The 14,628-nt window shown below is 55.2% G+C and overlaps 1 protein-coding gene across 1 annotated transcript in view; it reads left to right on the top strand.

The window, feature by feature from the left end:
• Positions 1-1,773: 1,773 nt before the first annotated feature.
• The window catches only part of LOC128948637 (olfactory receptor 14J1-like), a gene marked incomplete at its 5' end in the record, with an annotated part of 57,032 nt that continues 44,177 nt past the window's right edge, over positions 1,774-14,628 (top strand). Inside the window, one exon of the mRNA XM_054293401.1 lies at positions 1,774-2,493. Coding sequence (XP_054149376.1) covers positions 1,774-2,493 — 720 coding nt within the window. The remainder of the gene's footprint in view (positions 2,494-14,628) is intronic.

Genomic DNA, 14,628 nt, shown 5'->3' with positions numbered 1-14,628 from the left:
GGCACAGGAACCTCTGGCTGCAGGACAATGCAGCTGCAGCTCCTGGAGCCATCTCCTAAAGCTGGACCATTCCAATGCCTATAGACTCTGTGAGTACAACTCTGGGTATTTCTGGTGCAGGGGAGGTGAAATGCTCATGAAGCTCTGATGTACTGATGGGTTCTGATCAGTCACAGAATATTTCCAAGACAAGGATTTTGATAAAAATGAGGAAAATTCCTAAGACTGTATTCCGTTTCCTACTATTGGAGGATGACGGGGAGGGGGTATAAATATTAAAGGATGATTATGAATTTTGACAAGTACCTGAGAAATCTGAACTGTTACTTTTAGTGATCAATAGGTTCACAGGAGATTCCTAATGTACTTTCAGCCACTCCTCTGCCCATGGACAGCACCAGCATCACCTTTGCATGACCCATCAGGCTCAGTCTGAGCTGTCCTTTCTCCAAGCTGCAAACAGAACCTGCCCCATCCAGTGCCCTGCAAACAGGCAGGGTTCTGTAGGACCAAGGAGAGTGCACAGAGATTTTTTGGGGTCTGTGAGTGCTGGCACAGAGAGATCAGGCACAGGGAAACACCTGCAGCAGGGAAATCTGCAGGAAGCAGAGAGAAGATCAGGGAATGAAAGAAAACAAAACCCAGCAATGCTGTGGCAGGGAGAGTTTAGAGATGCCCACAGGATCCCCTCCAGTGCAGCCCCTCCCTCTGAACAAGCCCCCTCCCTCCTGTGCCCCAGCCAAGCCTTTGCCCTCAGGGCCGGGGCTCCAAGGTGTGCAGCCCCTCCTGTGCAGGCAGAACTGCAGCAGAGCCGTGGGGCAGCTCTGCAGCCCCGGGCCCAGTTCCCTCTGCAGAGCACAGGGCTGGGAGCATCTGCCCGGCCCTGGGGGCTCTGGCAGGGGGCACTGCTGGCTCAGGGTGACGCTGTCCCCAGTGCCCGGCTCTGGGCAATGCTGTCAGTGCAGCCAGGGAAGGAGCTGCATCTCCCTTCATCCAATACCATCATAAGGACACTTGGAAGTGTCCCTGAGATTTCAGTCCAAGCTGGGAGCTTCAATCCAGGGCGCAAACCTGTCCTGGAGTATCTCTGAGATATAAGATTGGTGGGGAAAGGCAGCGGTGTTGTTACACTGAAAATGCTGCTGGGTTGGTGAAATGAGCAAAGAGAGCCCTTGGCCACAAATGTGGAGCTGGGCTGTGGTGGATCCATCTGCTCTCAGCAGTACCTAAGGCATTTTTGGGAATAAACATGGGAAGTTGATCACCCTCCACCTGCTAAAGTTTAAACCCCTGACAAAATCTGAACAGATCAGAATGAAAGAACACCTCCCCTTAGTCTCCACTCATCACTTTGTCTCAGAGAAATCACTCTATTCTCGCGGGGGGCAGCAAAAATGCTGAGGGCTTATGATATCCAAGAATACCAAGACAGACATGGAGGGAGCTTAAAAAGAAAACTGCAGAACACTTGAACACAAAAGGAGGTCTGTGTCACTTACAGGGGACAGCGTATGGGAAATTGCTTTGATTTTGCTTACGGGTGTCTCCTCTATCTCTACACTGTCTTTTTCTCCATGAACAGGTCCACATGCCAAGGATCAGCAAATGTCCAACAGCAGCTCCATCAGGCACTTCCTCCTGCTGGCATTGGCAGACACGCGGCAGCTGCAGCTCCTGCACTTCTGCCTCTTGCTGGGCATCTCCCTGGCTGCCCTCCTGGGCAACGGCCTCATCATCAGCGCCGTAGCCTGCAGCCACCACCTGCACACGCCCATGTTCTTCTTCCTGCTCAACCTGGCCCTCACTGACCTGGGCTTCATCTGCACCACTGTCCCCAAAGCCATGCACAATTCCCTCTGGGACACCAGGGACATCTCCTACACAGGATGTGCTGCTCAGCTCTTTTTCTTTCTCTTCTTCATCATAGCAGAGTTTTCTCTCCTGACCATCATGTGCTACGACCGCTACATGTCCATCTGCAAACCTCTGCACTACGGGACCCTCCTGGGCAGCAGAGCTTGTGCCCACATGGCAGCAGCTGCCTGGGCCAGTGCCTTTCTAACTGCTCTCATGCACACGGCCAATACATTTTCCCTGCCCCTGTGCCATGGCAATGCCCTGGGCCAGTTCTTCTGTGAAATCCCCCAGATCCTCAAGCTCTCCTGCTCCAAACCCTACATCAGGGAACTTGGAGTTTCTGTTTTCACTGCCTCCTTAGCTTTTGGTTGTTTTGTGTTCGTTGTTTTCTCCTATGTGCAGATCTTGAGGGCTGTGCTGAGGATCCCCTCTGAGCAGGGACGGCACAAAGCCTTTTCCACCTGTCTCCCTCACCTGGTTGTGGTCTCCCTGTTTATCAGCACTGGTATATTTTCCTATCTAAAGCCCACCTCCATGTCCTCTCCATCCCTGGATCTGACCCTGTCAGTTCTGTACTCGGTAGTGACTCCAGCCCTGAACCCCCTCATCTACAGCCTGAGGAACCAGGAGCTCAAGGCTGCCGTGTGGAGACTGATGGCTGGATGCATTCAGAAAGACTAAATTAGATGACAGTTTTTGCAAATCACTTGTAATAAAAGTCATCTTAGATAGCTCTTGTTGGTTTTCTTGCTGGTGGTTTTTTTTCCCTTGATTGTAGTTTTTCCATATTTTCCAAAAGAAAAGCCACAGTTCATTCCATTTCACATTTTGTGTATCTCAAGAGTTCCTGTGGCCACAGACTGTGTCAAGGAGGGGCTGCAGTCTTGGTGGCTTTAAAGGAACTAAAGGATCTCCCAGCCAAGTTTTCTGCAGAGATGCCCTTTTGTTGCCTTCTCTGGAGGTGCAGCACCAATGTCTGTGTGCAGAGCTGGGGGCAGATCAGTGCTGGCCCAGCAGCTGTGCCCAGCAGCAGCAGCCGCACTTGGTGTTGCCAGTGCTGCTGCCGTGGCCCTGCCCCGCTGCCCTGGCGGCCCTGGTGTTGCTGTAGGGCCTGAGTGCTCTTGGGGCCGGGCACAGCCCTGGGGGTGGCAGTGCCAGGGCTGCAGTAGGGACAGGCCATGGGCACTGCTGGGGCAGCACTGACGCCTCAGCCCAGGGCCTGGGGGCTCCAGGCTCCTTGCCCAGGCTCTCTCAAGAACACGGCCAGGCCAATGCTCTGCACAGAAACCCCCGTGAGCAGCCTCAGGCTGGCCGTGGGCAGGCTGGGGGCAAACAGCATGGCTGGGGCTCTGCAAGGGCCCTGGGGCAGATGGGAAGGAGCAGCAGAGCAGGGGCTGATCCATCCCCAGTGGGCTGCACAGCTCAGGGCAGCGTTCCAGAGCATGCTCATGGAGCTGCCAATGACATCCCCCCTCTGCAGCCCTGGCCTCTCCCCCAGTTCACACAGGTGCCCCATCCTTGCAGGCACAGACACGGCAGCACTGGTTCAGCAGCCCCTGTTTGCATTGCACAGAGCAGAGGGAGCACCCCCATGCTGTTGGTGTGGGGACATGAACCTGAGGGAGCACAAATGCCATCAGCCCCATGGGCCAGCAAGGGCTGGGGGACACCGGGGAAACCACTCAGTTTTTTCTTGGCTTCTGCAGTCAGGCAGAGAGTTTGTTCCCATCCGCTGAGAGTTCCCTGTCCCAGTGCAGACGCTGTTGCTCAGAGCCAGGGCTGCCTAGCAGCCACCCCCAAAATGCCTTCAGCATTTCCTTGACTTCACCTTTGCTTTTTTCACTCTTCCTGCCGCAAGTTTCTTCCTATTGCCCAGCCCTGTCCCCTCCCCTGAAACAGCCCATCCCTGTTTGCCCTTTTCTCTCTGGCCCCACTCCCCATTGCAGTTCCTGACTTGGCACCATGGGAACGTCCCTTGGGCAGCAGGATCATCCTACAAGTGCTGCAGGAATTGTCTGCAGGCTCCTGCAGTGCCTGGTGCTGCTCCCTTGCCAGAGGCACCCCAGGCCAGGGGGGCACATCTGGGCTGCTGTGTCTGGCTCTGGGGCTCCCTGTTCTGGGCAGTGAGGAGGAGCTGCAGAGGCTCTGCAGGACTGACAGGATGGGCTTTGGGGCTGGCAGGAGAAGCTGAGGGGCCTGGGCTGCTGGAGCTTCTGCAGAGGAGGCCCAGGGCTCCTCCTGCAACTGCTCCAAGGGTGGTTCCAGAGAATCCCAGAATCAGCAAGGCTGGAAAAGACCTTGGAGATCATCAAGTCCACCCTGTGCCCTGACACTGCCCTGTCTCCCTTGATCCTCCTCTTCTGCAGGATAAACAACCTCAGCTCCCTCAGCAACTCCTCAAAGCTCTTGTGCTCCAGACCCATCCTCAGCCTTGTTGTCCTTCTCTGGACACGCTCCAGCCCCTCTATGTCCTTCTTAATTGGGGGCTCCAGAACTGAACACAGCACTCAAGGTGCTGCCCAAGCAGTGCTGAGCACAGGGGAAGAATCCCTGCCCTGCTCCTGCTGGCCACACCATTCCTGAGCCAGGCCAGGAGCCATTGGCCTGCTTGCCCACCTGGGCACACTGCTGGCTCCTGTCCAGCCTGCTGTCCATCAGTCCCTGCAGGTCCCTTTCTGCCTGGCTGCTGTCCAGCCCCTCTGACACCTTGTGGAAGGGAAGGGAAGGGAAGGGAAGGGAAGGGAAGGGAAGGGAAGGGAAGGGAAGGGTCCAGATCCAATCCTTCCTGAAATGTGGGGTTTGCTGGCACTGCCAGTGCCTTGACCTGAAAATTTCCCTATTCTGGCACAGCCCAAGTGCAGCAATTTGCTGGCACAGAAATCCAAAACCTGGCAACTTTCTGCTACTGGGTCAGGCACCTCCCATGTCTTGTGTTTGCTGCCCCAGTACCCAGATTTGGAAATTTCCTGGTGCCCGCACAGCCCAAGTCCAGTGATTTGCTGGCACAGAAATCTAAAATTTGGAAATTTCAAGGTTCTGACTCCAGCACCATCCAGATCTAGTGTTTGCTGAGACTGCCAGTGCACAGATTTGGAAATTTCCCAATGCCTTCACAGCCCAGGTCCAGCAATTTGGTTTTAGCTAGCTTAGGAAGAGAAGTTCCTCGGACTGTGACTTTCCTTTTTCTTGGAACTGTTTAAACCTGCTCTGGACTGAAAACCCAGACAAACACCGGCAGCTCACACCTGTGGCCCCCTGAGCTCTGGGACGCTGCATTCCAGCACCAGAGGGACTTAGAAGAGACTGAGTGAGCCAACTACAACCCACAACAAGGACTTTCTGAATTTTCCATCTCTTCAGCACTGTCCGAGGTTTTATTTAATATTATTCATTTTTCATGCTTGTGAATACTTTACTTGTTTAATAAACTGGGGTTTTTTTCACTTTTCTCGAGGGAAGTATTTTCCTGAACTAGTAGGGGGAGGGGCTGCTTGAACTTCCTTTCTAGATGGAAACCTTTTGGAGGTTTCCTCCCAAAATTTGCCCTAAGCCAGCACAAACAGTCACAATGAAAACTTCACCAGTGGCACAATTTCCTGGTGGCAAATCTTGTGACAGAAGCTTGACCTTGTTCTCCATGAGAAATTCTTGGGAAGAGCAGACAGGAGAAGATTCCTGGAAAACTGAAACAGCTTTCCAGAAGTGAAATGAAAATGGAAGAAACAATCCAAGATGTTTTCCTCTATTTATTTCTATGCTCCCCTTTTCCATGTTGCATCCCAGTAATTCCAGATGTACCTCACCTCTAAGATCAGTGACTTAGGGATTTTTAGGCATTCTAAAATACCATGAGCCACACACTGTTTTCCTTCCCCTGTTTTTACTGGAAAGAAACACTGAACATGTAAGTGCAGTGCTGGGCTCAGGTAGGAATCCTACCCCAAGGGAAGGTGGCCCGGCAGTGTCTGACCCTCAGCAAGGACAATGCACAGCAGCAGGCGAGGGGATCGCTGTGCCAGTGTGCAGGAGTCAGGGCTCTGCATCCGGGCTCAAGGCTGCAAAGTTCCCGTGTTTGGACAGACGGAGGGGCTGTCTCCGGGGCGCGCGGGGCTCGAACGTGGGGCTCGTGGGGCGAGCGGGGAACGGACACGGGGACAAACGGCCCCGGTGCCTCAGTTGCAGCGGCGGCAGCAGCAGCGGCAGCAGCAGCGGCGACAGCAGCAGCAGCAAACAGATAGTTTTCAACACTCTTTCCATTTCTCTTTTTCTTTCTCTTTCTCTCCCTTTCCCGCTGTCGGGCACCCTTCTCTCACGGTCCCTTGCCCGGCGTCCCTCTCCTCTCTCCGCCTCCCTCTCCCCTGCCGGGCCAGGCCATGCCCCCGGCCCGCCCCCGGCCCCGGGCGGGGCTGCCCCGAGCCCGGCCCCGGCCGTCCCGCCGCGGTCTCGCCTCCGCCTGGCTCTGGCCGTACTGGCGGTGGCGCTGCTGGGCGGGCATTAGTGCCTGGTGCGGGGGCGGCATCGCCGCCCTTCGGCTCCGCCTGGCCCGAGCCCGGCTCCGGACCCGACGCAGGGTCCAGTCCCGGCCCCGGCCCCGGCCCCGGCCCCGGCCCCGGCCCCGGCCCCGGCCCCGGCTCCTCCCGGGGCCCGCGGAGGACACACGCGGCGCGGCCGCTCCCGCCACCTCCGCTGCGGCTTCCCCGGCCCGAGCTCTGCCGCTCGGCAGCGCGGCCGCCAGCCCCAAGCCGCCGCGGCCCGGGGCGGGTGGGGATGCCGGGCCCGGGGCGGGTGAGGGGCGCTCGGGGGTCGTTGCTGGCCCCGAGCCGAGCGCTGACAGCCGCGTCTCGCCCGCAGGTGAGGCGCAGGAGGCCTTGCAGGAGCGGTACCGACTGGGATCGCTGCTGGGGCGCGGCGGCTTCGGCAGCGTCTTCGCGGCCACGCGGCTCTCGGACGGCGCCCCGGTGAGCGGCGGGGCCGGCGGCGGGCGCGGGAGGAGGGGGCGGAGGAGGAGGGAGGAGGAGGAGAAGGTCGGGGCGCGGCGGGACGGGTGGCCAGCTCAGCCCGCTGCTCTCCCTCGCTCGCAGGTGGCCATCAAACGCGTGCCGCGGGATCGCATCCGGCACTGGGGCGAGCTGGTGAGTGAGCAGGGCCAGCGGCAGCAGCCGGGCCGTGCCAGGCGGCGAGGAGCCGGGGCCCGGCAGGGTGGGAGCCGCTGGGAGCCCTGCGGGGAGAGCGGGCGTGGGCTGAGCGGGGCGTGCAGAGCATCCCGGGCTGGCTGAGGGCTCCCAGAGCCCCGGCACGGCCTCGGCCCCACTGACGGCACCGCGCTCCTCCTGCAGCCCGACGGCACCAGCGCCCCGCTGGAGATCGTGCTGCTGGCCAAGGTGTCCCGTGGCTGTGGTGGTGTTATTCAGCTCCTGGAGTGGCTTGAGCTCCCCGACAGCTTCCTGCTGGTGCTGGAGCGTCCGGAGCGGTGCCAGGAACTCTCGGGTTTCCTGGCGGAGCGGGGGTTCCTGCCCGAGGAGGAGGCGCGGGGGCTGTTCCGCCAGGTGCTGGAGGCCGTGCGGCACTGCACCAGCTGCGGGGTCCTGCACCGGGACATCAAGCCCGAGAATGTCCTGCTCGACCTGGCCAGTGGGCAGCTGAAACTGATCGACTTTGGCTGTGGCGCCTTCCTCCAAGACACAGCCTACACCCAGTTTGCAGGTGAGCCCTCGCAGGGGATGCTCCTGGGCATCTTGTGGCCCAGCCTGGGTGCAGCACTGGGGCTTCCCCCTATTGCAGCCGGGATAGGATTGATGCTGGAGCCGAGTTGTTCTGGGTGGGGTGTGAGGGCGGCCAGCTCCCAGCCCTGCTGACAGCCTTCAGCAGCCACTGTGGCCTGGGCTGGGGCTGGAGCTGGGGCAGCCAGCCCAACACAAACCCCCATGGGGGTAGCAGAGAGGGAGGCCTGACCGCGTGCCCCGGATGGTTTGGTGTGCAGGCGAGGAAGGGCTGGACTGCTCCGCTCTCCTTGTTTGCCTTGGCTTATTAACATTTTTGGGGGCCATGGAGGTGGGGAGGAGAGTGAGTTTTCTCCACTACTGGGTGGGTTTCTTCTTTGTGTGTCATGGTTTGGCCTTCCCAGGGATTGTGCTGCCCTCTTCCAGCACCGGTGGCTTCTTTTCCAGCCCCGAGTTTGTGCACAAGTCCCAGGTGCTGGCGAGAGGGCAGCTCTCACTCCATGTGCCTCTGGGGCAGCCCCCACATGCCCAGGGATTCTGGGGCCAGGCTCTGGGAGCAGCAGCATCCCCCTGCTGATCTCTGTCTGTGTTCCACAGGAACTCTGTCCTATAGCCCACCAGAGTGGATCCAGCACCAACGCTACCACGGCGAGGCAGCCACGATCTGGTCCCTGGGCCTCCTGCTGTGTCACCTGGTCATGGGGAATCACCCGTTCAGGAGGGGCCAGGAGATCATCCGGGGGCGGATCTTGTTCCCACGATGGCTCTCTCAAGGTGGATCCTCATCTCTGGGCACGGGGGCAGTACCATTGCTGGGAGACAGGAGCAGGCTCATGGGCATCCCGCTCTGGCAGCTGCTGAGGAGGTGGCACATGTCCTGCTCTCCTGCTGTCCTCCAAACAGAACATCCATGGGGAAGTTTAGGCCCAGCTCTGGGCACACCCAGCATGGCCTGGGCATGGGAACAGGGGGGCAACTTCTCCAACTGACTGATGATTTCTGGTTTCTCTCCCCAGACTGCCAGGATATCATTAAGAGGTGTTTGTCCATGCAGCCCTCGGAGAGGCCATCCTTAGAAGATCTTTTCTGTCATCCTTGGGTGAAGGGTGTTCCTCTGCCCTAGAAGATGGGAGAGATCCATGTGCACATTTGGATCCAGGGGCCTGGCAGGTACCAGCTCCACGCATCTCTTGGCAATCAGTGACAAAGCAAACCAGGCTGGTTTTGTCCTGCCTGTAGCTTTGAGCAGGGGTCAGCAGAAGGGAATATGCAGCTCTTGGGCTGGAGCTGAGCTGCAGACCTGGTGTGGCAAGCACTGGTGACCACCATCCCCCTGGTTTTGTTTGTCCTGTTCATGGATGGCTGGGGCCCTGGGCAGAGCCCTGACAGCCTGGTCTGGCCCCAGGGCAGGAGAAGGAGCCTCTGGAGAAGCTGTTCCAGGTGGGGCTGCTGCTGGAGACACCAAGGACAACCTCAAGGATGACAATCTCTTCCCAGCCTGGCCAGCTGAAGATGATGGACTTGGATTCTGGCACCTTCTTCAAAGCCAGGCTCCAGGCCCAATTCGCAGGTGAGTCCACAGGCAGGGGGATGCTCCCTGATCTGGGCATGGCACAGCCTGGCTGGGCACCAAAGGTTCCCCCTTTGCTGGGGCAGATGTAATGAATTCTTCAGTCAGCTGCCCAGCTGCTTTTGACTCTAGGAAGCTACTGAGGGCTGCATGTGCCGTGGCTGGCTGCAGGCTGGGCACATGTGCTGCCCTCCTTCTCTGCTGCCAAAGGCAGCAGGAATGGGCAGCTCTGGGCACAGCTCTGGGCACAGCCAGCATGGCCTGGGCACCGCAGGCCTTGGCACAAGGGCACAGGAGCTCTCAGCTGACGGGCACTTTTTGCTTTCTCTCCTTGCAGCCGGGCTCTGCGGGTGCTGAGGCTGCTCTGGGCTCTGCCAGGGCTCTGCTGGGCTCAGCCCTGGGCCCAGCTGGGCTGGTTCTGCCCTCACATTGCTCTGACAGCTCTGCATCAGACGAGCCTGTTGCGAGCACAGTGCCTGAGCTTTCTGCTTTGGCAGGTGAGTGAGACTCTGCTGCAGGCCCAGAGATTGCACCTGGGGACACACATCCAATTGGCAAGGACCCAAACTCTCCACAGTCCCAGCTGAATGCCTGGATCTCTTTTGTCTGTCCCATTCTTCCTTCTTTATTGGCTGGAATTACGCAATTGCACGTTCTTCCTCCTCTAGAAGTGCCACAAGTGGGCCAAAGCTGGCGAGTGGGCCGTGCTCCTGAGGCAGTGGAGTCTGGAGCTGGTGGATGGAGAATTGCCCTTCTGCACTGCCAAACCAGAGCAAAAAGCTGTAAGTGGGACTTTGTCAGGGATTTCTTAGAGACACAGTTTCAAAGGGAATGTGCAGCTCATTTCCAGGCTGAGAAGGAAGGTCATCTTCTAAAGGATTTGGGGTTTGACAGAGTTTCCACTCCCAGTCCTGCTTGGAGCTGGAAGGGCACAAAGCAATTTCCTTGTGCTTCAACCACAATTTCAAATACCAATGTTGGAAACAAAGCTCAAAATCTTTTAAAAGGCTGCTGAGGTCAGTAAGATGGATGCATGCCATCAGCACATTTTCAATGTAAATAACTGAGTTATCTTTTTAAAAAGATCATTTACCTCTTAATGCACAGAATTTAACTTTGCCTTTATATTTTGTTTTTTTTCACTAACATTATGTTTTTTTCACTAACACTTGGATTTTACTCTTATCTTTTACCATTTACCTATTTTTCCCTTTGTCCTTTTTTTTCCTTTCAATAGAAAACATGTCCTACAAAAGGAACATCCTTTGCTCCTCGTTCCTGTGTGGAGCAGCTCCCTTCCTGCTGGCTGAGCTGGTCAGGCAGAGCCCGGCTTTTCCCCGTTGCTGGGCACAGACTGATGGAGCAGCACTGCTGAACACGGGCACACAGAGGGACCAGCAGCAGCTGCCTTTGGCCACCTGAGGCTCCAAGGCCCAAACTCTGAGCAGCCAGGACTGGAAGAGACTGGCAGGATCTGATCCCTGACTCTAGGCCAGGGCTGCACAAATGACCCCACAGAAGCAGCACCAGCAGCAGCAGCAGCAGCAGCAGCAGCAGCAGCAGCAGCAGATGGAGCTGACTTTGAGCACAGCCCCTGCCCCTCTTCCCTCCCGTGTGCAGCGGTGTCACAGCAGCCCGAGGCACCTGGGAGCCCCCAGTGCCAGCAGGGACTGGAGATGGCAGCCCTGGGCTCCTGGAGGCTGTGCAGGGAACGGAGCTGGGCACTCCCTGTCCATGGGGAGCTTCCAGATGGAAAAGGCGGCTGTGCCCAGGAAGCTCCAAGGGCACAGAAAGGAGGCTCTGGAGCACTGGATCTGTGCCAGTGCCACAGTCCTGAGCAGCAGCCACTGAGCCCTGGGGGAACAGAGGGCACAGCACGAGGGACAGAACCAGGCAAGGGCAGAGACTGGAGAGAGCCAGGCCCGGGAGCAGGAACAGCTGCTCCATTGCACTCTTGGAGAAAGCTCTTGGCTGGTTCAAAGCACTGAAAGGTGTGAAGGGCAGAGAGGAGGCCCCACCAAACAATGCTCCTGTTTGCACAGCCTCCCCTCTCCGTGTCCCAGAAGGAATTGCATGGACTGTGTTCTTCTCTCCGAGGCGTCTCGTTCAGCATGAGCAGTTCAGCACCAGGAGCTGAAGGAGCTGAAGCCTCAGGCCACAGGAGCTGGGCAAGAGGGAACTTTTGGAGCAAAGTAATGCTGCTAAAATAGCCCCAGCTGGATGCAGTGGATATAATCATGGAATCACAGAATCCTTTCTGTTGGAAAATCCCTCTGAGCTCACCCAGTGCAGCCGCTCACCCAGCAGTGCGAAGCCCAGCACTAAACCACGTCCCTGCAGTGCCAAGGCCTGGACACCAGCCCTGAGTGAGGCCTGGACAGCATGCCCTGAGCCAAAGGTGGCCTCTGGATGAACCTTCCAAGCAAAGGTTATCTTTGTATCTGCTCCCTGATGAAATATGCATGGTCATTAGCAGTGAGATAGATGCAGCCACTCGTTAGTGAAACATGTGTTGGAGATGAGGGGGAGACGACCATCCTTTAATGCATCGAACTCCGATTTTATTGATCAATCAATCACCTTAAATAACAAAGTTAACGAACTTCATGCATATTCTGTAATCCAATGTCATGATAGGCTAACAGAGAAATTTCGAACCACTCTTTTTGTTTTAGAATACCTACAATTGTTTATTAAAAACAGAAACCAAAACAGAAACCAAAAACTAAAACAGAAACCAGTGTTCCCAAAACGTTTACATCTGTTCTCAGGATGGCAGGCCTTCTCAGAGACGGTGTTCTACTTGTTATGGGAAGACAATCTGAGAACTCCATTGTTTATAGAATGATGCCTGAGAGAGTCTAATTGTTTATACAAATCAGAAGGCTGAGAGCTGTTAGAAACTGCTTTTACTTTTCCCCTATACTTTTCTCTCAATTGTATGTCTCATGGCCTTTTCTTTAAGTCATTCTTGAAAAACTCTCCAACAAACATGTATTGACCTTTGTGTATTTAGAAGCCAGACAAGGCCATGAAATCTGACATCTGGCCTTGTTTGGGGCTGTATGGTCAAAGTCAGCTCCCTTGGTTCCTCCTTGAGCCCTGGCCAGGCTTTGGGAGGGACCCAAGAGGTGGATGAAAGCAGATGTTGCCACACTAGCAGTGCTGTCAGTTTGTTCGTTCAGCACTGTCAGATCTGGGCCCTCTCCCAGCGGGGTTGGAGCCTCACCTGGGGCTGGAGGCACCTGCAGGAATTCCCAGTGCCCAGGAGTGGCTCTGCAGCCCTTGGCTGTGACAGCTTCCCCAGCTGCTGTGTGGGTCTGGGGGATGGTAAAGCCTGAGGGTAAATGCTGCTGGATCTTTGTTAATCTCTGCAGGCAATCTTTGGTGGGGATGGTTGGGTGCATTGCTGAGCTGCTCCTTTTGTGATTCTTTGCTGCTCTGAACTGCAGGAAATGACACTGATTCCTTCAGTTGGAGTCTGTGCCTTTGGTGCTGCCCCTGCCCACTGGTAAAACAAAACTGGCACAGTCTGGCCAGATCCCAACAAAATGTCACTTGTTCAGTGTAAATGTGAGGAATCAGTGCCATCAGAAATTCCCAGCTGGTAAGCCCTTCCCTGGAGTTCCCTGGCTCTGGAGTGGGCTGAGGTCGGAGCCCCGTGGGAGCAGTGGGGCAGTCGGGTAAAAGAAGCTGCACCCCTGGATGTCTTCAAATGCATCCAAAAATTGTATATGGAAAAGGAAAAGACCTTGTGGATTTGGGCAGACAAAGATGAATTTTTTGAGAGTACATAGGAAACAGCACCTTCAGAAGGAACAATGATTGTTGAAATGCTCCCACAAGGAGCAACAGAAGAAGGTTTTAATCTTGAGCTCAGATGCCCTTGTGCAAGTGAAATATCAATATAACAAATAACTATATACATATTTATAGTATAATAAGACCTTCATGTTTATATTTATAGCTTTTAATGTATATATGTCTATATCTACATGTCTATATCTGTATTTATATATAAATATGTACATATAATAATAATGTGAAATAGTGCTGACAATACTAATTTGGTATCTTTGGCTGCTCAGGGATGTAACACGAAATACCCTACAGAACAGGATTGGCCAGGACCCTAATGTCAGTGGTCAACTTTGTGAGATTGTATACAATGGAAAAAGGAGGAAGGGAGGAAATTGGCTATTTTTACAGGGTGTGCTGATACTGTGATGCAGAGTGCTTTTTCTGTTCCTGTGAAAAATACAGCGATTTTGTCTGCAGGGTTTTTCATGTACCAGAGTATGCACAAGCTGCAGGATTGGTTGAAAGGGTGAAGGGGTTGTTAAAAGAGCAGTTGGAAAGATGAGGAGAAGGGAACCTTTGCCCATGGAGAACCCATCTCCCAGATGTGCTCCATGCCCTTAACAATGGCCCACGGGGGAAATGGAAACCCCCTGGCTGTGCACGGCTGCCCCCAATTTGCAAATCCAGCCATGGGCAGTGAGACTTGGGCTGCCTGGGAAATTGTTCTGGCTGTGATGGCCCCTGGCAGGGCCAGCCCAGAGGCTGCAGGGCTGGGCCTTCATGCATTGGAGTTCATTAGGAGAAATTCAAAGCAAATGAGAGCTGTCAATACTGAAACAGGAATTCAGATTCCTCCAGGACACTTTGCTTTGGTAACTGCTCCCTTGGAGCTTGGCCTTGCAAAGTGTTCCTGTCATGGCAGGAGGAATTGATGCAGAATATCCAGGAGAAATTACAGTAATTCTGTAAACAATAATGAACAAGATTGGATTATTCAACCCTGTGACAGGGTAGCACAATTATTGATATTGCAACTCTAAGAGCAATTGATAAAAAAGGAGATCCAGCTCCAGTCACCACCATTTGTGGAGATAAAGGGTTTGGATCCAGCAGCCCTAATAATGGAGCCAGAGTGTGGGTCGGAGGCCAAATGGCCCTCCCGAGGCAGCTGAAGGAGCAGCTCCTAGGAAAGACAACTCTGAGTCCTGAAACCTGGGCAGGAACAATGGGAATGTGTCCCTGCAGCCAAGGATTGTGTGTGAGAACAAGTAGATCTGACAGGATATTGTTTTACACATCCTGCCAGACCAGATCTCCCTGTTTGCCCCAAGGGCCCCTGTGGAAAATGCTGTGATCCACGGGGCTCCATGTGAAAGCTGCTGTGACACTGAGGGACTTGCACAGGAATTCCATCCAGGAGGCTGGGTGCCCCTCAGGCACTGGGACCCGGCCCCTTCCAGCCAGAGGGGAAAGGGCCCCCCAAGCCTTGTTAGCCACAGACAGCATGGGAAAGCTGAACAGCAAAGGGTCCTGGGGCATTATTCTGGAATTAAAAAGGTGCCAGCTCCATGGACAACAGAATTCTTGTTCCTAATTCGAATGATTGAGAAAAAAGAATGAAGAACGGTGTCACTAAAGTACTACTGATGTCTGTAAGGTGTACCTTGATAGTCAGCCAGA

The sequence above is a fragment of the Melozone crissalis genome, unplaced genomic scaffold (assembly GCF_028551555.1).
Source record: "Melozone crissalis strain CALT ecotype California unplaced genomic scaffold, PUWL_Pcris_2 ptg000140l_1, whole genome shotgun sequence".
Lineage (NCBI taxonomy): Eukaryota > Metazoa > Chordata > Aves > Passeriformes > Passerellidae > Melozone > Melozone crissalis.
The sequence above is the reverse complement of the archived record's forward strand: the minus strand, read 5'-3'. Positions and strand labels throughout refer to the sequence as shown.